General features: G+C 41.3%; 1 protein-coding gene across 1 annotated transcript in view; it reads left to right on the forward strand.

Annotated features, from left to right (window-relative positions):
* The window catches only part of CUNH3orf20 (chromosome unknown C3orf20 homolog), a 62155-nt gene continuing 37220 nt past the window's right edge, over positions 1–24935 (forward strand). Inside the window, exons 1-7 of the mRNA XM_070433551.1 lie at positions 1–78; positions 6647–6703; positions 6956–7621; positions 8398–8535; positions 11493–11612; positions 21728–21860; positions 23060–23323. Coding sequence (XP_070289652.1) covers positions 7162–7621; positions 8398–8535; positions 11493–11612; positions 21728–21860; positions 23060–23323 — 1115 coding nt within the window. The 5' untranslated portion in view covers positions 1–78; positions 6647–6703; positions 6956–7161. The remainder of the gene's footprint in view (positions 79–6646; positions 6704–6955; positions 7622–8397; positions 8536–11492; positions 11613–21727; positions 21861–23059; positions 23324–24935) is intronic.

Consider the following 24935-nt stretch of genomic DNA (forward strand, 5'->3'; position numbering starts at 1 on the left):
TTTTATATGAGTGCATCCAGCAGATGGCATTAGAATTCTTAGACTTCAGATCCACTGTTTGCCCAATAGAAATACCATGTAAGTCTTCTATGTCATTTCCAATTTTCTAGGAACCACATTAAAAAAGTGAAATTAATATTGTTATATACTTTTATTTCAGCATTTAATCAATGTACACAAATATATATATATTTTAAAATATATTTTATTGATTTTTTACAGAGAGGAAGGGAGAGAGATAGAGAGTTAGAAACATCGATGAGAGAGAAACATCGATCAGCTGCCTCCTGCACATCTCCTACTGGGGATGTGCCCGCAACCCAGGTACATGCCCTTGACCGGAATCGAACCTGGGACCTTTCAGTCCGCAAGCTGACGCTCTATCCACTGAGCCAAACCGGTTTCGGCATTGTACACAAATATTAATGAGATATTCTACATTTCTTTTCATACCAAGTGTTTAGAATCCACTGTATATCTACTTGTAAAAATTTTCATCAGGAATACTTGACCTATATTTAGATTTCATAAAATATACCACTGAAAGCATAGATTCACATACCCTAAATTGTTCCAAACATGCTTAATCATGTTTAAAGTTTTCCATTAACAGTCAAGTGTGAAGTTTTAAATTTAATAAAGTGAAAATTTAGTTTTACTCATTCTAACCCAGTGGTTGGCAAACTGCAGCTCACAAGCCACATGCAGCTCTTTGGCCCCTTGAGTGTGGCTCTTCCACAAGATACCGACTTGTGCACATGGGCCACGAAGTTTCAATCACACTGTACGTGCACGCCTGCACGTGATATTTCATGGAAGAGCCACACTCAAGGGGCCAAAGAGCCGCATGTGGCTTGTGAGCCGCAGTTTGCCGACCACTGTAATCTAACCGCATTTCAGGTGCTCAAAAAGACATGTGGTATAGTGCTACTATACTACACAGCATAACTCTAAATGATCTGTTTTGTTTTTTTTTACATGCTCTAGAGTCTGACTACACATGATCCTCCCATTAGTAACTAAAGGATTGACAAATAATTTCTTCCAGACGTACATGAAGCATTTAATATATTTTTATGGCTGTGTTTATCTTGGGAGTAAGTAGTGGTAAAATCTCTTCTAGAAAACGACCACACCTTGTTCGTGTCTTTGTAGAGCTCAGTGAAATGTTTTAGATCAGAAAGTGCTTTGAATTATTTGTTTTCACTTTAATCTTTTCTTCAGGCCTTTGTGTGTTTTGATACAGTTCATTTGAATTGGCTAAATAAATCATTGTTTGCTTGCAAAATTCCCAAAGGAGAAACTTTAAATCCATATACATGAGATTCCTGCTATGTGTAGCCATACATTTGCCCAAACCTTGTGTATAATTTATTTCTTAAAGCCATAGTGCACCCCATGGGGTGGTTTTCAGCTAACCTTGTGACATACATATGAGGCAATAGAAGTTAGAATTTGGAACAGGGTAAGTACTGGTTTTTGCAGTTAATACAACATAGGGTAGCCACTCCATATATGTTTGGTGTTGTTGTTTTTCAGTCAGTAAATTGAACTAAGTTAGTTATACATCAAGCAGTTCTTATAAAAAAAAAAAAAAACTTAATGGCTAAGGTAAGGGATGATCATTGAAAAGAATTGATTGACCTGCTGAAAACTGTGAGCAAAAATGAAACAACTCTGGCCTTCTCACCTACCCTCGCCAGCTGTCTTGGTGAGGCATTTTGTCAGTATAGGTGTGTACATTTAGCTTAATGTTTGATGTATGTGTGTGAGGAGTAGGGTGGGGGTCGGGGAAGGGAGAGAATGATGTGATTGGTGTAGATCTAGAAAAACTGAAAAATCAAAGTAATCAAATGAAGTAAGGTGTTTTTTAGTGAAAATCTATCACCCAGGTCTGGTGTTGATCTTTTGTTTCTGTATTTCTTAATCAGTCGTGGACTGCAATTATATATTCACTAGAAGCCCGGAACATGAATTTGTGCATGGCTGGGTCCCTTGGGGTGGCCTACAGAGATCAGGCCCCAGCTCATACCCCCAGCCTTGCAGCCCTGCAGCTCTGCCTGGCACCCCGCCTGGGCCTGGCTCTGGCACCAGCCCCTCACCTGCTCCACCATCCCACCTGTAGGGTGATTGGTCCGGGCTGGGTCCCCTGCCTGGCTCCCTCAGCACCTGGTAGCTGGGCCACAGGTGGTTATTGTCTGCAGGGCGATTGGCGGGGCGATGGGGCCCCGTTCGCACCTGCCTTAGCCTGTTACCGCCCACTCACCTGCTCCACCATCCTGCCACAGTCCCGCTCTCATTGGGGCTGGCAGTGTCTCCACTGCCACCTTTAATACGTGGCTTCATAGTAACCTCGTGGCTTGAAATGGCTGCTGGAGCTACAGTCATTTCATCCATTCCAGAAGAATGAGAATAGCAATAGGTAAAGAAAACACAAAAATCTGTACATGAATGTTCATAGAAGCACTAATCATAGTAGCTAAAAAGTGGAAACCAAAATACTCATCAAATAATGCTAGATGAACAGATTGTGGTTTAACCATGTAATTGGATATTATTCTACTAGAAATGAAGTACTGATACCTACTATAACATAAACCTCAAAAACATTCTAAGTGAAAGAAGCCAGTCACAAAAGGCCACTTATATGATTTCATCTATATGAAATGTCCAGAACAGGCAATTCTATAGAAACAGAAACTAGATTAGTGGTTGCCTGGGGATAAGGGGAATAGAGAGTAACTGATAATGGGTTTCTTTATGGGGTGATGAAAATGTTCTAAAATTAGGTAGTGGTGTTGGTTGCACAACTTTGAATATACTAAAAACCATTGTATACTTTTAAAAGACTGAATTGTATGGTATGTGAATTATATCACAATAAAGCTATTGTAAAAATCAGCTTTTATCTGTAAGACATATCTTCAAAATTAACTTCAAAGGAAAGGAACTGGAAGGGGGTAGGGAAAAGTTCCTCAAACTATTTAACATTTCAAGGATTTTATTTGTCTTCATCTGAGTCCTGGTTTTAAAGAGAAAAAAAAAAAAAGTCAGCCCTGCACGGTCAGGGTCAGATCCTCTGGCTGGCTGCCCTGATGACAGAGATTCTGAGTGGTTTCTTTGTTCTGTAGACTTATCATTTAAAAAAAAAAAAAAAAAACGAACCTATTTTTCCAAGTCTTCAGAGCTGAGGAATAGATGCCAGGGGGTCAGCAAATAGACATAGGAAGCCACTTTATCTGCAAGTCAGCCAGATGTCAGAAGGGTTTGCTCTATGGGATTCTTGTTCTTTGGAGACTTGTTGCTGATAGATGGGTAGAGGCAACCCAAAGGGCGTGAGGAAGTAGTGTTGCATGTAGAACCTATGTCCATAGGCAACTCCTAAGAGCTCTGATTCTTCATCAGTAAAACCAGAGAGATAATAGCCTTCTCACTCCAGGGTGGTTGCACCAGATTATGGTGTGAACCTGCTCAATAAACGCTGATGGTATGCACCAGGGGTGTGGTCCTGGAATGGTGAACCTAGGGTGGTTTGAGAGGACATGGTTTGAAAAGCGAAAGATTGAAGATTGGTGGGAGAAGACGGCCATGGACATGGTGGGAGGTAATTGTCAGGCTGAGGTGGTAGAATTGATGGTTGGAGGGCTGTGGTAATAAGAATTGTTCGAAGGCACCAGCCAGAGACCCTTCTGCTTTAAGGCCACCATTACTAGCAAGTATGCTCATGGGTCATTTAAGTCAGACAAGAGAGGCGACTACTGACATTGTATGGAAATGCTGGCAAAGGTGATCAGAAGCGGGTGGGGGGGGGGCTTCTGCTCTCAGCTTCCCTTTGACCAACCTTTTTTGTGTGTGCTGATTTTTATTTTATTTTATTTTTTTAAATCTTTATTGTTGAAAGTGTTACATATACCCTCTTTCCCCCCCCATTTGCCCCCTCCAGCTGATTCTTTTTTTTTAAATTTATTTTTATTGTTGAGAGTATTGTGTTCTGATTCTTGAGCATTTTTTATAGAACATATTTTCACAAAGCCCCTCAGAAATTAAATCATTTTTGTGTGATGTAAAATCAAGAAGTGACTTTATATTTTTTTTAATTAAATCTTTATTGTTCAGATTATTACATTTGTTCCTCTTTTTTCCCCCCATAACTCCCCTCCTTCCAGCTCCCACCCCACCCTCCACCCTCACTCCCCACCCACTGTGTTCATCCATAGGTGCATGATTTTTGTCCAGTCACTTCCCGCATCTCCCACACCCCTTTTCCCCCCAAGAATAGTCAGTCTATTCCCTTTCTATGTCCCTGATTCTATTATAATCACCAGTTCATTCTGTACATCAGGTTATTTATTCACTTGATTCTTAGATTCATTTGTTGATAGATGCATGTTTGTTGTTCATAATTTGTATCTTTACCTTTTTCTTCTTCTTCCTCTTCTTAAAGGATACCTTTCAGCATTTCATATAATACTGGTTTGGCGGTGATGAACTCCTTTAGCTTTTCCTTATCTGTGAAGCTCTTTATCTGACCTTCAATTCTGAATGATAGCTTTGCTGGATAAAGTAATCTTGGTTGTAGGTTCTTGGTATTCAGCACTTTGAATATTTCTTGCCATTCCCTTCTGGCCTGCAAAGTTTCTGTTGAGAAATCAGCTGACAGTCGTATGGGTATTCCCTTGTAGGTAATTGAGCCTCTTTCTCTTGCTGCTTTTAAGATTTTCTCTTTGTCTTTTGCTCTTGGCATTTTAATGATGATGTGTCTTGGTGTGGTCCTCTTTGGATTCCTTTTGTTTGGGGTCCTCTGCGCTTCTTGGACCTGTAAGTCCATTTCTTTTTCCAGATGGGGGAAGTTTTCTGCCATTATTTCTTGAAATAGGTTTTCAATATCTTGCTGTCTCTCATCTTCTGGCACTCCAATAATTCTGATATTAGACCGCTTAAAGCTGTCCCAGAGGCTCCTTACACTATCTTCACACTTTCGGATTCTTTTTTCATTTTGCTTTTCCAATTGGGTGTTTTTTGTCGAATCTTTGGTTTGATTATTGTACTCCTCTGGTCTGCTATTGGGTATAATATTCTTTATTTCAGTCCGTGTATGCTTACTTTCTAATTTCTTTATCGTAGCATCGAGGGTCTCATTAGTTTTCGTGAGGCTCTGCACAAATTTATGGCAAGCCCTCAAAATTGCGATTCTTAGCTCCATATCCTCCATTTCTGTCATGTTTTTTTCTCTTCGCATCTTTTATGCTTTCTTGGTGCACCCCCTTGTGGTCTCTGTGCGCAGTCTTGTTCTAGCCAAGCCTTAATTGTTGTAGTTAACACTAGAGGGATTTGACCCCCAGGCCGACTGGCTATAGGAATCAGCTGTATGGAAAACGTCTGCCTTCTGGGGAGGCGCTAATCCAGCCTTTGCCTGAGGCGATCGGCAAATGGCTGTGCGCAGGGTTTGGGCGGGGCGGGATCAACAGGGCGGGCGGAGGGAGCAGTTATGGCCACGCTCAGTCCCGTTCCCAGAGGCTCTGCTTCTCAGAACCCCGGCAGCCGCTGCAAACCTCGGAGAGAAAGCTGCCCTCAGGTTCCAACTGATGCCGGATAATCCCGCTTCTCCCGTTTGAGTCTGGGTCCCTAGAGACTCGCCCGGATCTGGAGCCCAGAGTCTGAGACTCACTCCCGACAGAAAACGACAACCGCGCCCTCAGCCACCAGCCCGCTTTGCGCGCGCACCTCGGTACCTTTGTATTTTCCACACTGTGCCGCCTCTGAGCCTCGATTTGCTGTTCTCTTTCCTTCTAGTTGTAGAGTCTCTCTTCAGCCAGCCTTCCTGTGGTTCTGGGTGATGTCCGTTCAGTCTTTTAGTTGTATTTTTGAAATGGTTGTTTGCGGCAGCGGTCTCCGGTGTTTACCTACGCCGCCATCTTGGTCTCCCTCCGTGACTTTATATTTTTATTAATGTATTTTAGATTGACATATGGACAGTGGTATGTCCTTATGGTATTTATTTTGATCAGATGAATGAAACTTTCAGATCTGATTACAAAACCCTAGAGGTTTATTTGTAGATTTTTTTCTAGCCATTTTGTGTTCATCAAATTGTTCTTCAAACTCCCTCTCTCCAACCAGTGGTCTATTTTTTATATAAAGTAAAACAATAAAAATAAAACACAATTTAGAAGGATGACAACCACCTAGTAGCATCTAATGATGTTCAACTGACCCAGACATGAGTATGCTTGTCTGCTATCCTCACAGCCACATATGTCCATTTGATGAGCACTAGGTGCCCTCAGGAAGTTCTATTAAAGTGGGAAAATGCTTATTATAGTTTGCTGATTTTAAGGTACACATTTTCCCTTTTTACATCTGTGAAATTGTGATAAGTCTTACAGTCAATGGTATCTTACATTGATATTTTTCTTATAAGATGGTGCATTAGTTACATCAAATCTTAGGTTTTATGAAATGTGGCAAATAATATTAGTATTGAATTAAGAAAACTCATTCTCCTCATTCTTTCCTGTCTGCCTTTGGATGTACATGTTGAATAATTTTATACCCATCCTTTCATTGCAACCAGGAGCTTACCCAACCAGGAGGTTTATCCCTTTCATCCAGAGAAAGCCCATGAAATATCTTTTTGTTTTTGCAGGTTTTTATTGATAGACCACGAGCAGATCTTCCAGCCTCAGATCTATAATTACAAAAGGTATGATGGAACCTTTCTCTCTTCCCCATCCTTTCCATTCCTCCAGTCCCGGGGGCTCCTCCATAGGAAATTAGTTTGTGTGACTGTCCCTGCAACTATTTCTAGAACCTACTCATCCCCAGGCCCTCCCTCCCCAAAGTGACTCACTAATGTGGGTCTATCTGAGGTTTCTCTGGGAAGAAAAGGGAGGAGGGGCATCCCCTTGCCCTACTGCGGAGGAGGGTGTGACCAATTATTTTCCTTCCTGGATAGGACCCAGGTTCAATGACCCGTAAAGGCCATTTCAGCACCTCCATTCTGTCTGTCTCCAAGCCTTCACCTTAGGTAAGAACTTTGGCTTTCAAAAAAAAGAACTTTTGCTTTCATTCACCTCTCAGGGTGCTCTGACTCTTTACAGCTGAAGGCCCCTCTTGTCCGAGATAGACAGTATTACTTAGCAGTATGCATGCTCTAACAACATGAGCGACATCAAGAGTAACCGAGAACTGTACCTGCAGTACAAATCCAAGGCCCCTAAGCTGCTGGCCAACATTTCCAAATTACTCCTCATGTGCCGGAACACAGGCATTGCTATACCTAAGGGCATCAGAAACATCTTTGAGTTCACTTGGGAGGAGCTCATCACTGACCCTATGGTGCCTACTCCGTCTGACATCCGGGGCCTGGAGATCAGCTTTGGGACTCCACCCGTGGTGTCTGTGGAATCAACCCCTGTGCAGATCCACGTCCTGAAGAAGCCACCACCACCATCAGTACCACCACCACCGATGCTACCCACTGGGCCAGGCAAGTTCACCACCCGTGGTCATCGGGTGCACGGCAGCCAGGATACCCTGTACAAGTTCCAGCGGCGGTCCATCCACCTGCTGACTGAGCTGCTCACGCTGAAGATGAAGGCCATGCTGGAGTCTGTGTCTGGTAAGGCTGGCTTGTCAGATTCTTCTCCATTTTTTCTGGGCCTGGAATGGTCTGTCTGGACCGATGTGTCTACTGCACCTACCCCAAACAGGTATATGAGGATGAACTGGGAACAGGTGGCTGCCATGGATCTGCTGTAGGAATTGAACTCCTACCATGGCTACCCACAAGACTCATCCTCTCACCTCTCTCTGTTCTCCTCTTTTCCTTCCATTCCATCAACTTTGCAGAGCCAAGACTAAAGGTTGGCCGTGGAGAATTGTGCGAGGTCAGAGGTACTGATGGGTGGAGTTTTTGGAAATGACACAGAGGTGGAGAGAGAAGGCACTCAGGAGGAAGGGGCTTGTGGAGTTGCCAGTCAAGAGGGACAATTGGTGGGTAGCAGGACAGAGCCCAGTAGAGCCAGAATCAGGGAGAGTTATGAGAACTGGGATCCATCTATTGTGAGGGTGTCATCTCTAGATTAAGGCCAGGACCTAGCGCCACATCAGTAATTAAAACTTCTAAGTACTGCGTTATTTTAAATACCAACAGCATTGATACCCAGGCCTATGAGTATGGAAGAGAGAAGGACAAGGCAGGGCAGAGAGTAACATGCCATTTGAGAGGTTTTGAGAGCTAGAGACCCTTCCATTAGGAGCCCCCTCACACTTTCTTATCCTAGATATGGATCTACACTCTACCCTTATTTCTCTGGCCATTTATGGAGGCCCTTTTCTGGAAACATTAGCCCATGCTGAGAGGAAAATGAGTTGCTTTGTTGATTCCTTTATTAGGTGCCAACCCCTTGGACATCACAAGGCGCTTTGTGGAGGCCAGCCAGCTCCTTCACCTCAATGCCAAAGAGATGGCTTTTGACTCCCTGGTTGGCACATTCGGGAGAAGTACCTTTGGTGCTGGACTGATGGGGAAAGGTGGGTACCTGAGCTTCAGCCCTTAGGTGAGAATTCAAACAATACCAACCAGAGCGCAATGGAAAGGTCAAGTCCCCTTTAAATGCTTGACTTTTCCAAGCGTTGAGGTGGATGTGGAGCAATGGAGATTCTCAAATGCTGCAGGTAAGTGTACAAATTTGTGCCATTCCTGTGGAGAGCAGTTTGGTGGTATCTGTGAGGTAGGAGATGCAAAAAACAAACATGAAGGGACTCATTTTATTGTTAACATACAACCATTCAGGAAAAAAGTCAACACAGTCGTTATTTCTTATAACAATTAGCATGTGCTCCAATATCAATTAATTTTTGTTAAATAAAAGGTAAAAGGTGTTTTGGGTTTTTTTTTGATAAATTTTGTTTTCCTTTTCTAAGATTAAAATCCCAAACATTTCCTCCCACACTATTTACCATGCCATGGATGTATCTTATGCCGGTTCTATTCAGGATCAGCTATGCCCTGGTAGCACAGGTCCTCTAAATTGTTCTGTAACTATTTTTGCAGATAGTTACCAGCATATATGGAGTTCTGCACCTTGTGTTCCATATAGGGCTTAGAGATCAATCTCCTTTGGGGTGGACAGCTACCTGTTGGTCTGTTTGTGAATAGGGAGAGTCCCACGGGGGTGTCATGATAGCTCTGGCCCAAGCACCCACTCTCAGACCTGCCCATGGTGCTCTCCCACCTGAATATTCTGTTCCCTCACCTTGAAAAGGAAACGGTTGTCAGCAATCGCACTGCACCTCATAAAGTATTCAAGCATTCTTCCAGAGTCACAGGCTTTTACCTGTGCTGCAGTAACTTCTGGTGTCCCTCGTAGGCTGTGGCTAATCTAGTGGAGGAGAATTTGCAGAAAGCTGAACCTTGGAGAGAGATCCTTTGGTGATGTCTGTGCCCTGCTGCATTAGCAGAGCACTGGGAAAACCTCCCCATCACACTCTCCAGGAATTCTCTCTCACTTGTTGCCACATTGGTTCCAGACACACCTTTCTTTAAACCAGCCTAGAGTTTGGGGAAAATAATCAAAATATCAAAATATGTATGAAGAAGCTATCCATTTCTTTTGGGAAGGCATTCATCTTAGAAGGACTTGAGTTAGCTCTCCCAGGGCATTATAAAGAAGATGGAAATCAATTTATTTTGCATGAATAAGATGGTTTTCTAGACCATCTTATTATGTGAAGCAGACCAAAGCTATAACTGAGTTTAGAGTAGTATTGTTCCCTTAAAGCTGTTGCCAGGTAGTAGTAAGACTAGTTCTAGCCTTTTCTCCTGCCCTTAATACCTGCTAGTGCTGGCCTGTCATGAAAGAAAACTAGACTACTCCTTGATTTTTGGTTGATGGCAATATCATTATATAAGACATACCAAAAAAGAAAGCAAGTAATCTTGCCATCTTTGCATATGTAGCTATTTTTCTTTCATTTATTCAATTTTCTCCCTCCCTCCTTTCTTTCCCCTCGCCCTTCCTCTCTCCCTCTCTCTTTCTCCCCTGTGTGTGTATACTTTTAAAAGAATACTGCAATGTTCTGTTTCTCAGTATCCTTTTTTTTTTTTTTTTTTAAATATTTTTTATTGATTTTTTACAGAGAGGAAGGGAGAGGGATAGAGAGTTAGAAACATCGATGAGAGAGAAACATCGACCAGCTGCCTCCAGCACACCCCCCACTGGGGATGTGCCCGCAACCAAGGTACATGCCCTTGACCGGAACCGAACCTGGGACCCTTCAGTCCGCAGGCTGACGCTCTATCCACTGAGCCAAACCGGTTTGGCTGTTTCTCAGTATCCTTGACTTAACAGACAAATGTTTTCCAACATGGCTCTATGCTTTTAATAATTGTTATTTTGAGTTGGTGTAGATTTCTTCTAATATGTATGTTTCATAATTAACCAAATGCTTAGGTTTCCAGGTTTTTTGTTATTAGTATTTTATGCATTGTAATATGCAACTTTATATATGTCACTTATTTCTGTTGTATTGGTGATTAAGATTGATTACCCAGGAGAGGGTTTATTGGGGCAGAGGGTCTCAATATGTGTTTAGCTCTTGCTAAATATTGCTTTTTTGATGCGTTTTCTCTACACCAGCAGGGTTGACTAGTTTTATTCCATCTTTACCATCATTGGCTATTGTTAGTTCTTTTCTTTTTTGCTAAGTTAAAAGGTGCTGAAGGTTGTTCTGATTTCAGTTTTTGGATCACTAGTGATGGTGAGTGATTGTGCGTTGCATCCAGTGTGCAGTCTCTGGTTATTATCTGTCTACTTGTCAAGTCAGGTTTGCCATTTTCTTTATGGATTTGTATATACCATACCAATAAATGAAATGCTTAACATTTCCTAACAACCAGTGAAATGGCCATATTTGGGGCGGGGGGAATAAGGAAAGGATTTGATGAGATTTATGTAAGAATGATTAAGATTTTCCAGAGTGATGGGGCTGCTAAATTCTAATTCTTAAGTGTTCAGATAATCAAATTATTCTACAGAAGACAGCATGATTCTGCAAGAGGCTGATCTGATTGTTGGAGAAGCATCTGATTTCTATGTCTTGGATAAGAGAAAATAGGTGACTTTCCTTCTAGTCAGCTCATTGCTTATTTTCTCTACTTAATGCAGCAGTTATACCTGCATTTGCCCTTTAGTAATATGATGTTACCTTTTGTGTTTGATTGCTGCTCCCTGCACTAGTCATTTCACTCTTGAGAGATATTGGAAGGGGGGTACTGTAGAAAGGAACCTTAATTTCCCTTAATTGCTCAGAGCCTGCTTGTTTATCAAAAGTCTTTTTATTCCAAGAGGTGGTTGTTTTGTACAATAGAGCACCAGAATATCTGGTCTATCATACTGCTAGAACAAAAAAAATCCATATTATATTTTTTGTTAAGAAAAAATAGAGTTAAAAAATTAAAAGAAGGATCCCTCTCTCTTCCACTCCAGAGCCCTTCCTGAGCACCTCAATAATGGGAGTTAACTCGCCTTATCAGCTTATCTATGAAGCCTCTACTGGCTGTCTGAGCTTTTCCCTCTCAACTGGAAAGGAAGGCAAGAAGAAAACAGGTAACAGTGATTCCAAGCAAAACCTCTTAGCCCATCTGTGGAGTAGGGAGGAGGGGTGAGGGAGGTGGATTCCCTGTTTAGGTTAATAGCATAGTTTGATTTGGTTTTTTGCTAGGAAGGATATACAGTTTCCCTGGCTGTTGATAGAAGCTATTGAAACAGGTTATTTCCAATAAAGATGACACATCTCAACCCAGTTACTCCAAAGTAGAGTCTTATAATTTGAATGTTTACATGCCCTCCATTCCTGGTGATGTGGTTCTCTTCACCTGGGACAACACTTTTTCCAAACCCACATTTTCTATTCCCTCAGTAGCCCAACCTGAACCCCTTTGATCAGAGAGATCTGTCTTGCTCCTATTCACAAAGCAAGTGGGGGAACCAATATCTGAAGAGAGAGATTTGTATACAAAATCTAGCAGTGTGTCTTAAACTGGGCCTGTTCGTGTGGGCAGAAAACACAAAGAGCACTCCTATTCTATTAAAGAAGACATACAACAGAAGGAAAGGCTTAAGGGAAAGAATGGGTGGCAGATGAGGCCAAACAGTATAGCAATGACTGTGAAGACAGAAGCTTAGAAGAGATATGAGTTGGATAAGGCAGGTTAAGGCCTCAAGGAACTTCCAGGCCTCCCCTCACCTCCCCAGGGTTTGGTTACAGAGTGGTGGAATGGGGAAGGAAGGGGAGGACTACATTCAAAAGAGGTGGTGGGAAGATCGATATAAGGTAGGAATGCTCAAAGACTGTCCAATTGATTCCCACAGACACTGGAGGTAAGGCTGGAAGTTGAGAAGTTTGGATTTTATTCCTGCCCCTGCCCCTGGCTGGCTGTGTGATTTGCCTTCCTCCAGGCCTCACCGTATCAAGCTGATCCTATATCCTTTCAGTTAGTGAACAAATGTTTATTAAACAATTGTTAGTTGTCAGTCACTGTTATAAATGCCAAGGGTACACATGTGGACTCCAAGACAAAGACTGCCTTCCTAATGGAGCTGACAACCTCAGCTTCCCTGCACAGAGTAGACTCAGCTGTCCCCTCTCATTTCCCTGTTGCGTCTTCTCTTACTGTGATTCAATAGCCCACATCACTTCTGGAATCCCACTTTATGTACTCTTGGTTTTATCATATCCCCTCCTGGCCCTAAATTGATACAATCACTTTAAGGCAAAACAAAGTACCCTCAAGACACACAATGATTTCATGATTTTTCTTTCTAGTGACCTCAAGTGTAATGCCTTGAGTAAGGTTGTTCCTAAGTAAAAATTAATTATGTTGGTTGGTCTCTTTGTCTCCCTCTGGTTGTTTTCCTCTGATATCCCATCAATATGCAATTTGTCTTACTCTTTCATCATTCTCACTAGGATATATGTTCAGTGATGCTGCATTTCTTATTGATTATGGCATTATTCTCATACATACATGCTAGAATGGAACCTTCCTTAATAGTTTTTTAACTTAATTTTGCTTTATTTCATTGTTAACAGTATTACAGATGCCCCCCTATTTCCCCTCTCCTCCCCTCCTCTCCTTCTCCTATTTACTCCATGCTCATGTGCTATTACACCTCACCAGCTGACCTCATTTGGAGTTATAGGGCCAGGAAGACTTGGAGCAGATAGGTTCCAGGAGTTGGACTTACTCCCAGAGGACAATAGTTCTTTCTGGAAAGTAACTCAACTATACAAGGAGAGAACTGAGATAAGTCTGTCAACAATGTTCATTATAGGGGCAAGAGACTGCCACCCCTGAGGACCCAAGGCAACCAGGTATAGGCCAGACATGGATGCTCAGGCCAGCAGATGTTTCAGGAGTCAACCAGATAGTAATTCGTCCTCAGAGTCAAGTCTTTGGTCTCTGGTGGTAGGAAGAGTTGGGGAAGGGACCAGGAATCACACAGGGTGTCAGAAAGCAGAGATGGTACTCGGTACTAGCCAGAAACCCCAAGACTTGGCTAACAGTGAGGAAAAATCCTTCTGTGGTCCTCAGAGCTGACTTGGAGCCTGAGAAATGCCCCTGACATGGAGCCAGGTTTTATTTTTGAGATCAAGGTGAAGTTGAGCCTGCATATATCCAGGGAAAGCATGCGGCTCCAGCTGGGTGGGCAGTAGAAACTCAGAAGCAGGCAGGACCTGAATAGATGCCTTTGGAACTTCAGTCATGGAGGATTATCTCCAAAATTTCACGTAATCATATCCTCAGACCACCTAACACTTGTCACACACAGAAAATAACTGTAAAAAAATGTAAAACAAACATAAAACATTATCATTCACAGATTTGAACAGGCAGAAGAAAGAAGCAGCAAAATTGAAGATAGGGCAATGCAAATTATTGAATCTAAAAAACAAAGATTGAAAAGAAATGAACAGAGCCTAAGGAACCCATGGGATACCATCAAGTAGCATAACATACATAATACGGGAGTCCCAGAAGGAGAAGGGAGAGAGAGAGAGAGAGAGAGAGAGAGAGAGAGAGAGAGAGAGAGGGAACAGAAAATATTTGAAGAAGAAATGGCTGAAAAATACCAAATTTGATGAAAGTCTTGAACATAAACACCAAAGATTCCATCTAAGAGGAACTTAGACCCAGATCAAGACACATTATAATCAAACTTTCAAAAGACAGAATCTTAAAAGCAGTAACAGAAAAGCAAATCATTACATACAAGTAATCCTCAATAAGATTATTAACAGATTTCTCATCAGAAATTTTGGAAGCCACAGGAACTAGCACTAAAAGAAAAAATAGTCAATCAAGAATTTTATATCCAGGTACATCTACACAATGGAATACTACACAGTGGTAAAAAAGGAGTTCTTACCATTTGCAACAGCATGGATGGAACTGGAGAGCATTATGCTAAGTGAAATAAGCCAGTCAGAGAAAGATAAATACCACATGATCTCACTCATTTATGGAATATAATGAACAACATAAACTGATGAACAACAACAAAAAAACAGATCCAGAGACAGAGAAGCATTGATCAGACTGTCAAACCTCATAGGAAGGTAGGGGAAGGGTGGAGGTAAGGGGGAGAGATCAACCAAAGGACTTATATGCAAGCATATAGGCCTAACCCAGTGGTCAGCAAACTGCGACTCGGCAAACTGCAGCTCGCGAGCCACATGCGGCTCTTTGGCCCCTTGAGTGTGGCTCTTCCACAAAATACAGACTTCTGCACATGGGCCACAAAGTTTCAATCACACTGTACATGCATGCCCGCATGTGGTATTTTGTGGAAGAGCCACGCTCAAGGGACCAAAGAGTTGCATGTGGGCTCACGAGCTGCAGTTTGCTGACTATGGGCCTAACCAATGGACACAGACAACAGGGGCATGAGGGCATGAGTGAGGGGGATAGGGAGTAACATGGGGATAAGGACACATATGTAATAACTTAATCAATAAAAAAATTAAACAAAAAAAAAAACTTTATATCCATAGAAGAAGATATAAACAAGTGGAAGAATATACCATGTTCATGAATTGGTAGAGTTAACATCATTAAAATGGCCATACTACCTAAAGCAATGTATAGGTTCAATGCAATTCCTATTAAAATACCAATGGCATATTTTAAAAATCTAGAACAAACATTCCAAAAACTTATATAGAACCAAAAAAGATTCTAAATAACCAGCAATCTTGAGAAAGAAGAACAAAGTTGAAGGGATCACAATACTGAATATAAAGTTATAATACAAAGCCACTGTAATCAAAACAGCCTGGTAGTAACACAAGAACAGGCACATAGATCAACGGAACAGAACAGAGAACCCAGAAATTGACCCAAGCCATTATGTTTAATTAATGTTTGACAATGGAGGAAAAAGCATACAAAGGAGTATACAGTCACTTCAATGAATGGTATTGGGAAAATTGGACAAGTACATGCAAAAATATGAAACTATATCACCAACTTCTACCATACATAAGGATAAACTAAAAGTGGATAAAAGACTTAAAATGTAAGTCATGAAACCATAAAAATCCTAGAAGAAAATGTAGGCTGCAAAGTATCTGACATCTCATGTAGCAGAATTTTTACAGATACGTTGCCTAGAGCAAGAGAAACAAAAGGAAACACTAAACAAATGGCACTACATCAAACTAAAAAGCTTCTTCACAGCAAAGGCAACCAGCATCAAAATGAAAAGGGAACTCACTGTATGGGAGAATATATTTGACAATGATACTTTTGGTAAATGATTAACTTACAAAATATATAATTACTCTTATAACTCTACAAAAGGAAGACAAACAATCCATTTTAAAAATGGGCAGAAGACCTGAATAGACACTTCTCCAAAGAGTACATACAAATGGCCAAGAAACATATGAAAAAAATGCTCAGAGTCACTAATCATCAGAGAGATGCAAATTAAAACAATAATGAGGTACCACCTCATACCTGCCAGAATGGCTACCATCAATAAATCAATAAACAACAAATGCTGGCGAGGATGTGGAGGAAAAGGAACCCTACTTAGTACACTGTTGGTGGGAATTCAGATTGATATAACCACTGTGAGTAACTGTGGAATTTTCTCAAAAAGTTAAAAATGGAACTGCCATTTGGCTCAGTGATCCCACTTCTAGGAATATATTCTAAGAAGTTTGAAACACCAATCAAAAAGAAGATGTGCACACCTATGTTCATAGCAGCACAATGTACAATAGCTAAGATCTTGAAACAAGTGCCCATCAGTAGATGAGTGGATAGAAAAGCTGTGGTACATTTATACCATGGAATGTTATGCAGCAGTTAAAAAGAAGGATCTCATACCCTTTGAGACAGCATGGAGGAACCTGGAGAGTTTTATGCTAAGTAAAATAAGCCAGACAGATAAAGACAAGTATCACATGATCTCACTTATATGTGGAATCTAATGAACAAAATTAACTGATGAGCAAAATAGAACCAGTGACATTGAAGCATGCAAACTGATGTATTTCAGAGGGAAGGGGGAGGGGGGAAGGAAGAGATTAACCAAAGAACTTATATGCATGCCCTGACCGGTTTGGCTCAGTGGATAAAGCGTCAGCCTGCGGACGCTAGGGTCCAAGGTTCGATTCCAGTCAAGGGCATGTGCCTTGGTTGCAGGCACATCCCCAGTGGGGAGTGTGCGGGAGGTGGCTGATTGATGTTTCTCTCTCATCGATATTTCTGACTCTCTATCCTTCTCTGTAAAAAATCAATAAAATATATTTTTTTAAAAAAGAACTTATATGCATATATGCATTACCCATGGACACAGACAATAGTGTGGTGAAAGCATGGGGCGGGTGGTGGGTGTGGGTTAGAAAGAGTCATAAGGTGAAAAATGGGACATATGTAATACTTTCAACAATAAAGATTTAATTTTAAAAAACAAAAGAAAACTTTTTTTAAGAATTTTATATCCAGCAAAACTGTCCTTCAAAGTGAGATATTAAAACATTCCCAGATAAGCAAACATGAGAGAGTGTTTGATTACTAGATTAACCCTGCAAGAAATGCTCAAGGGAATCCTGTAAGATGAAATGAAAGTACACTGGACAGTACCTCGAAATCATGTGGAGAAATAAAGATCTCAATGAAAGTAAAAGCTTGGGCAGATTAAAAGCTAGCAGTATTTTAACACTTGGAGTGCGTGAAACGAGTTAAGTCGGCTCGCGTGAATTGCGCATACTCCGCGGGAGCCGTCTTTAACTCGGTTCATATAGATTTGCGGTGGAGTGCGGGAAACGTGTAAACTCGGGCCGATTGTAACTGCGTATTACCAAATATTTGTTTGTAATCCACCCTTTTGGTGGATGGAACAAAACCAAAAGACAGAGCCATCTTATATTTTGGCGGGAAATTCACCCGCACTCCAAGTGATAACAATGGCTTGTAACTGCATTTTTTACATGATTTAAAAGACTGCCACATCCCTGGCCAGTTTTTCTCAGTGATTTGAGCGTCAGCCCATGAACCAAAGGATCAAGGGTTCAATTCCCAGTCAAGGGCACCTACCTTGGTTGCAGGCTTGATCCCTGGCCCCAGTTGGGGCATGAGCGGGAGGCAACCAATTGATATGTCTCTCTCACGTCAATGCCTCTCTCTCTCTCTCCCCTCCCCCCATCATCTCTCTCTCTCTCATATGAATAAAAAATATTTTTTAGGATGAAGATTAAAAGAAAGAAAAGATCTAAACAATCTTACTTTACAACTGTAGAAGGAAGGAAATAATAAAGATTAGAGCATTAGAGCAGAGATAAATGAAATAGAGAATAGGAAAAAAACCCAAAGAAAATCAATGAAACTAGAAGGTGATTATTTGAAAATATGGACACATTTGATAAACCTTTAGCTAGATCAACTAAGAAAAAAGAGATGACCCAGATTACTAAAGTAAGTGGAATTTACTAATCCTATAGAAATAAAAAAGATTACAAGGGAGTACTATATACAGTTGGACACCAATAAATTGGATAACCCACATAAAATGGAAAGATTTCTAAAAGCACAAAACCTACCAAGACCAAATCATGGATAAATAGAACATTTGAATAAGCATAGTCTGGAGATTGAATCAGTAATCAAAAAAACTCCCAACAAAGAAAAGCCCTGGACCTGATGGCTCCAGTAGTTAAGACATTTAAAGCAAAACTAATGCCAATCTTTTTCAAACTTTTCCAAAAATTTGAAGAGGGAACACTTCCCAACTTATTCTATAAGGCCTCATTATCCTGATACCAGAACCAAAGACACTACAGGAAAAAAATAACTGCAGACCTATATTCCAAAAAACATTGATGCAAAAGTTCTCAACAAAATACTAGCAAATAGAATTCAGCAGCATATTTAAAGGATTATATACCATGACTCAAAGGATGGTTAACTTACCAAAAAAAAAATCTATGTAATACACCACATTAACAGAATGACGGGGGAAAACCCCACATTATCATCTCAATTGATGCAGAAAAGCCATTTGACAAAATTAAACACCCTTTCATGTTAAAAAACAACACTCAAACTAGAAGGAAACCACCTCCACATAATAAAAATAATATATGACAAACTGACAGCAAACATACTTAATGGTAAAAGACTGAAAGCTTTTCCTCTAAGACTGGGAACAAGGCAAGGATGTCTGCTTTAACCACCTCTAGTCAACATAGTACTGGAAGTTCTAGCCAGAGCAGTAAGACAAGAAAGGGAATAAAAGGCATCCAAATTGGAAAGGAAGAAATAAAATTATCTGTTTACAGATGATATTACCTTATATGTAAAAACCCTAGAGATCCCATCAAAAAACCTGTTAGAACTAAATAAAAAAAGGAAAGAAAAAGAAAAGTAGCAGGATAAAGTCAACACACAGAAATCAGTTGCATTTTCATATATGAACCAGAGCCCCCATGCATGAAATTTGGGCAAGGGGCTTGGCCCTTGTAGCCCCAGCCGGCCCTTACAGCCCCGGCTGCCTCAGCTGGCCCTCACAGCCTCGGCCGGCCTCGCAGCCCTGGCTACATCCTGAAGGTCATCCAGACAGCAACCTTCTGGACAGTTGTTCTGCTGTTTGGTCTAATTAGCATATTAGCTCTTTATTATATAGGATAATAATCTGAAAAGGAAACTAGAAAAACAATTTCATTTATAATTGCAGCAAAAATAATAAAATACATAAGAATTAACTTAACCAAGGAGGTGAAAAACTTGTATAATGCAAACTATAAATTGTTGCTGGAAGAAATGAAAAGAGACATAAGTAAATGGAAACATGTTCTACATTCATGGATTGGAAGACTTCATATTGTTAAAATGTCAGTACCACCTAGAGTGGTCTACAGTTTTATTGCAATTGCTAGTCAAACCCCAATTATGTTTTTTTTTTCAGAAATAGAAAAACTCATCCTAAAATTCACATGGAATCTCAAGGGACCTCTGAGTAGCCAAAGCAGTCTTGAAAAAAGAATAAAACTGGAGGACTCACAGTTTCTGATTTTAAAACTAACTACAAAGCTACAGTGTGGTATTGGTATAGAGACCGATATATAAACCAAAGGAATAGAATAGAGAGCTCAGAAGTAAACTCTTGCATATATGATCAAATGATTTTACAAGGGTGCCCAGACCATTCAATGGGGAAATACAGTCTTTTCAATAAGTAGTGCTGGAAAACTGGACAACCACCTGCAAAGGAATGAAGTTGGACCCTTACTTAACACCATATACAAAAATTAACTTTAAATAGATCAAGGACCTAAATGTAAGAACCAAAACAATGTAACTCTTAGAAGAAAACATTGGAGAAAAGCCTTATGACATTGGATTTGACAATGATTTCTTGGATATGACACTACAGACATAGACAATACAAGAAAAAATAGACCGGTTGGACTTCATGAAAATTTTTAAACTTTGTGCATCAAAAGACACTATCCACAGAGTAAAAAGGCAGTCCATAGATTGGAGAAAATATTTGTAAATTACATATCTCATAAGGATTACTATCCAGAATATATAGAGAACATATAATATTCAACAACAAAAAAAAGCAAGCTGAATTAAAATGGGCAAAGCACATGAAAATATATTTCTCCAAAGAACATATAAAATAGCCAATCAGCACATGAAAGATGTTTAATATCACTAATCATTAGGGAAATACAAATCAAAACTATAATAAGATGCTACCTCATCCTACCCAAGTAGGATATCTACTATCACAAAAACAAAAAGCCAAGAGTGGAAGAGGATGGATAAACTCTTGTGCACTGCTGATGGGAATATAAAATGGTACAGCCACTGTAGAACACTGTGTGGCAATTCCTCAAAAAACAAAAAATGGAATTACCATAAGATCCAGCAATTCCACATCTGGGTATATATCAAGAGAATTAAAAACAGGGTCTCTCAGTTTATTTGTACACCCATGTTCATAGCAGCATTATTCACTATAGCTAAAATGTGGAAGCAGCCCAAATGTCCATCAGTGGATGAATGGATAAAGAAAATGCAATCTACAGTAACAATGAAATGTTGTTCAACCTTTAAAAGGAAGGAAATTATGACACATGCTATAACATGGATGAACCTTGAGAACTTTGTGCTACCTAAAATAAAGCAGTCACACAAAGACAAATATTGTATGAATCTATTTATGTGAGGTATAAGTAATTTTTTTTTTTTACTTATACCTCATATATAAGTAAAACAGGCTGCCCTTGGGGAAGCATAGCTTGATTCATCACTGTCAAAACCATAGAGACAGAAAGAGGGATGGTATTTTTCAGGATCTAGGAGAGGGGGAATAGAAGTTATTGTCTAATGCAGTGGTTCTCAACCTTGGCTGCACATTAGAATCACCTGGGAATCTTTTTAAAATCCTGATTTCTGGGCCTCATCCTTTGGAAATTCTGTTTCTTTGTTATGGGGTGAGGCCACAACATTAGTAACAAAGAAACAGAATTTCTGGAGGATGAGGCCCAGAAATCAGGATTTTAAAAAGATTCCCAGGTGATTCTAATGTGCAGCCAAGGTTGAGAACCACTGGTCTAATGGGTACAAAGTTTTAATTTTACAAGATGAAAAGAGTTATAGAGATGGATAGTGGTGGTAGTTGTGCAACTGTGAATGTATTTAATACCACTGAACTGTACACTTAAAAATGAGATAGTAAAGTTATGTGAATTTTATCACAATATTAAAAAAAAAATTACAGTCCAATTCTCAATGGAGCCACAATACCCTCTGCAGAAGGCCTGAGATTAGCCAACATCAGAGAAGTGTTCAAGCCAATTGAGGTGGAATTGAAACTTCTTTGTTTAATCAGAAACATCAGAAGGTAATCATATTGGCATCCATGGCAGGCACACCTATGTGCCCCCCACCTACAACCAAGCTGCCCTTGGGGAAGCATAGCTGGATTCATCACTCTGTACAAGTATGCTCCACACACACTTTTGGTTGACTTGCAGAGTGGCATCTTTTTTATCAGTGACCTGTGCCCAGGAAGCATAAATGATTCTCTTGATTATTTTGACTCTCAGGAGATGTGGTTCTCCTGCTCCCCACCCCACCACTCTTCCCCAGGAGAAACCATTTTCTAAAACTCTGTCCCTAACCTTTTTACAACTATAGGAAAAATGAAAAATTTGGAAGAGATAACCTCATCACCCTCTCAACGAGAAACAGGAACTGCCTCTGACAATGTGGAGATCAGTGACCCCTGTCCTGAGGCCCGGGAGAAGCTGCAAAAGATGTGTCGTCATATGTGAGCATTTTAGAAATTGGGGGTAGATCGGAGAGGAGGGCAGGGCTGGCAATAATCTGTGTATGCATAAAGGGAAAATCACAAAAGTGTCTGAGTACCAGGAAGTGTCAGCTACCCAGTACCCCTAATCATAGTGACAGGGTGATGACTTGTTCCCAGTCCTTCCTCACAATCCTTTTCAGTCCTTGTATGGCCTTATGAGGAAGATGGGATTGATGCCCATATTGTGGGTGGGGAAACTGAGGCATTGCTTGAAGTCCCAAAGCTTGGTGGGCCTGACCCCAAGGCATTGATCTTTGCCTTCTCGCCAGTGATACCATATCCTTTACGGAACTTCTTAGCGTAGTATACAACCTTTGTGCCCTGAATGTTTTTTTCTAGGCATAATTTGTCAGAGTTCTGCAAAAAAAAAAAAAAAAAGGAAGTATCTCTCAAAACAAACAAAAAATTGACATGGATGATTAATGATATTTTTGATATTACTAGAGGCCCAATGCATTAAATTCATGCAAGAGTAGGCCTTCCTTCCCCTGACTGCCGGCACCAGCTTCCCTCTGGCACCCGGGACCTGGGCTTCCCTCCAGCTGCCAGCAGGCACCCAGGACCCAAGCTTCCCTCACAGCCCTGGCTTCCCTCACAGAAGGTTGTCTGGTCAAATTAGCATATTACGCTTTTATTATTATAGATGGATCCAACAAGTCCTAGCAAGTTAAGTCTACATTTCTCTGAAGCCCAAACTATGGGCGATAAAGGACTTGAAACTTAGTCACCTCTAAGCCATATATGTCTTGGGCTCCCTGGGCCATTGAATATTACTGCAGCTACAGAACATGGATAAAAGGAAGCCACTCAGTTTTACTCCTATTATTACATTCTGGAAGGAAGCTCTCTTTCCCTGTAACCTCAGGACTAGAGGGTGAGCAAAGCCTCCAGCTCCCCCAGGTTCCCCTTCAGCACACAGTTCTACTCCTTGGTCCTTACCTAGCGCTAAAGATGGGAAGGACTGGTCTGAGCTGCACCAGTCTCTTCCCAGTTCTTCCTAAAAATACTAACTTTAAGGATGAGGGTAAGAGGTGGGGACAGGTACTTTTGGGACAGGGAATGAGATGGGAGTCCTAGGAGCGGGGGAGGGGCTATAGAGAACTTCACTGGTGAGTGAGAGCCAAGTGGCTAGAAGATAATGCTGGTTTTCCCTGCAGAGAAGCCGAAAGGACCTCGTGGAAAGGGAAGAATGTCTTCTGCCCCATGATGTTACGCAACTACGGGGCAAAGATGCCCATTCCTTCGGGGTCAACCGTGAGCTCCTATCACCCTCACCTTCAAGGTACTCAGACTCCCACTCCCACTTCTCACCAGTCTTCCGCCTCCCATGCTCACTTCATTCAGCAGTCTCAGGAGTGGAAAGGAGGCAAGAAGAACATCAAGTTGCATTACACCTTCTGTGATGGGTCTTCCTTCGTTTAGTATCCTTTTATTTGGGGCTGCCCCTTGTCTCCAGCAACTTAGCCTTAGAGAACTTCTGGGCCTGAGTATTTACTTTGGTTTTTTCAGTTAATCCAAGAAACCTGGTGACAGGTCCTACAGGATCATAAGAGTAATTTCTAGGTCAGAGAAGATTCCCTTTGGAGAACATCTGGGTGGGAAGTCACCTTGGACCCCTACGTTTCTTGTAGAGATCCTGTTACCCACTCCCCAGAGCCTGACCAGACCACAGATGCCCAACCCATTTGTCAGAAAGGCCGAACTCAGAGAGGGCGAAACACTTATTCCAGGTTTTGCAGTCTGAGTTGGACAAGATGTCAAAGAGGGGAGACACTAAGCCATTATTCAGTCTTGTCCCTTCATTTTAGGAATGGGTAATCTGAGTCATTCAATGTCACAAAAGGAATTTGGTGGCAGAGCCAGGCCTGGATTCAGGGCTGCCTCACCTCTATTTAGGGCCCTCTCTCTGGCACCATTTTTATGCCTTTTAGGATTGTTTCCTCCAACAGAGAGCAAAATAGAGAATATGGAAGGGGATGGATAAAACCACTGGGCATTGTGTCCTCTACCTTTGAAGAATAGGGCAGCTCTCTGAGCTGTCAAACAAGCTGCCCAGACAGGCCTGCTTGGCAACACCCCCCTCAATTCATTGGGCCTCCTCTCCGCTGAACTGGGAATTCAGAATTTAAGTGCCCTGTCAAAGGAATCGTATTGTTTCTATGACTGTAAATGAGTCCATTCATCACACACTGCTCAGCCCTGCTTCTAATGTGCCCTGTAATATTGAACACAGCAAACTCCTTCCAGGGTAGCTGCTGCTCCCTATGGGTCATGGGGCTTCCCTCTCCCCCCTTTTCTAAGTTTACACTGCATTGGATAGGATCATCCCCCTGAGCTCCTCATGAAGGTTATTAGGTTATTGGTGGGACCAGAGAGGGTGGACTAGTTTACAATCAGGGCCCAACACCAGCCTGCTGGGCTCCATGTTTTCTCACCTGTCCCAGATTCCCAAGCCCAACCTGGGTGGGACCACCCAAAACCTGCAGGCCATCGCTACTAGCATGCTTGACTCATACCCCAACAATGAACACATCCTGGCAATTAATGTGTTTCCTATTTGGGAGTCCCAGGAGGTCTGGGTTTGGGGCTTAGTTCTTGGTGACTGTGCACAAGTCACTTTATCTCTCTGGGCCTCACTTCCCTCCATTATAAGATGAGGAAGTTAGACCCAGTGATCTTGAAGGAGAAATTCTGTTATTGTGTTCAAATGGTTAAAACACACGATGCAGCTGTTGGATCCCTCTTGAGTAAAGAAAATGTTTGGAAAACACTTCTCTCTCCTCATGGCTTCACAGAACAGTAGGCTCAGCAATTGATTATATTTTCACAGAGATGCTGGGAAAAGCTCTCAGGTAGAAATAATATTTCTACCCTTGAAATGCCGAAGAGCTCCTGATGGGCAAACCCCAGAACCATCCCAATATGCATTTCATTTGGGTTGTCAGCATTTCCCTGAATCTCTTCCCTTAGTCCAGTGGTTCTCAACCTTCTGGCCCTTTAAATACAGTTCCTCATGTTGCGATCCAACCATAA

This window comes from Myotis yumanensis, unplaced genomic scaffold (assembly GCF_028538775.1).
Source record: "Myotis yumanensis isolate MYYU_CA2020_CCGP unplaced genomic scaffold, mMyoYum1.0.hap1 SCAF_14, whole genome shotgun sequence".
In the NCBI taxonomy this organism is placed as follows: domain Eukaryota; kingdom Metazoa; phylum Chordata; class Mammalia; order Chiroptera; family Vespertilionidae; genus Myotis; species Myotis yumanensis.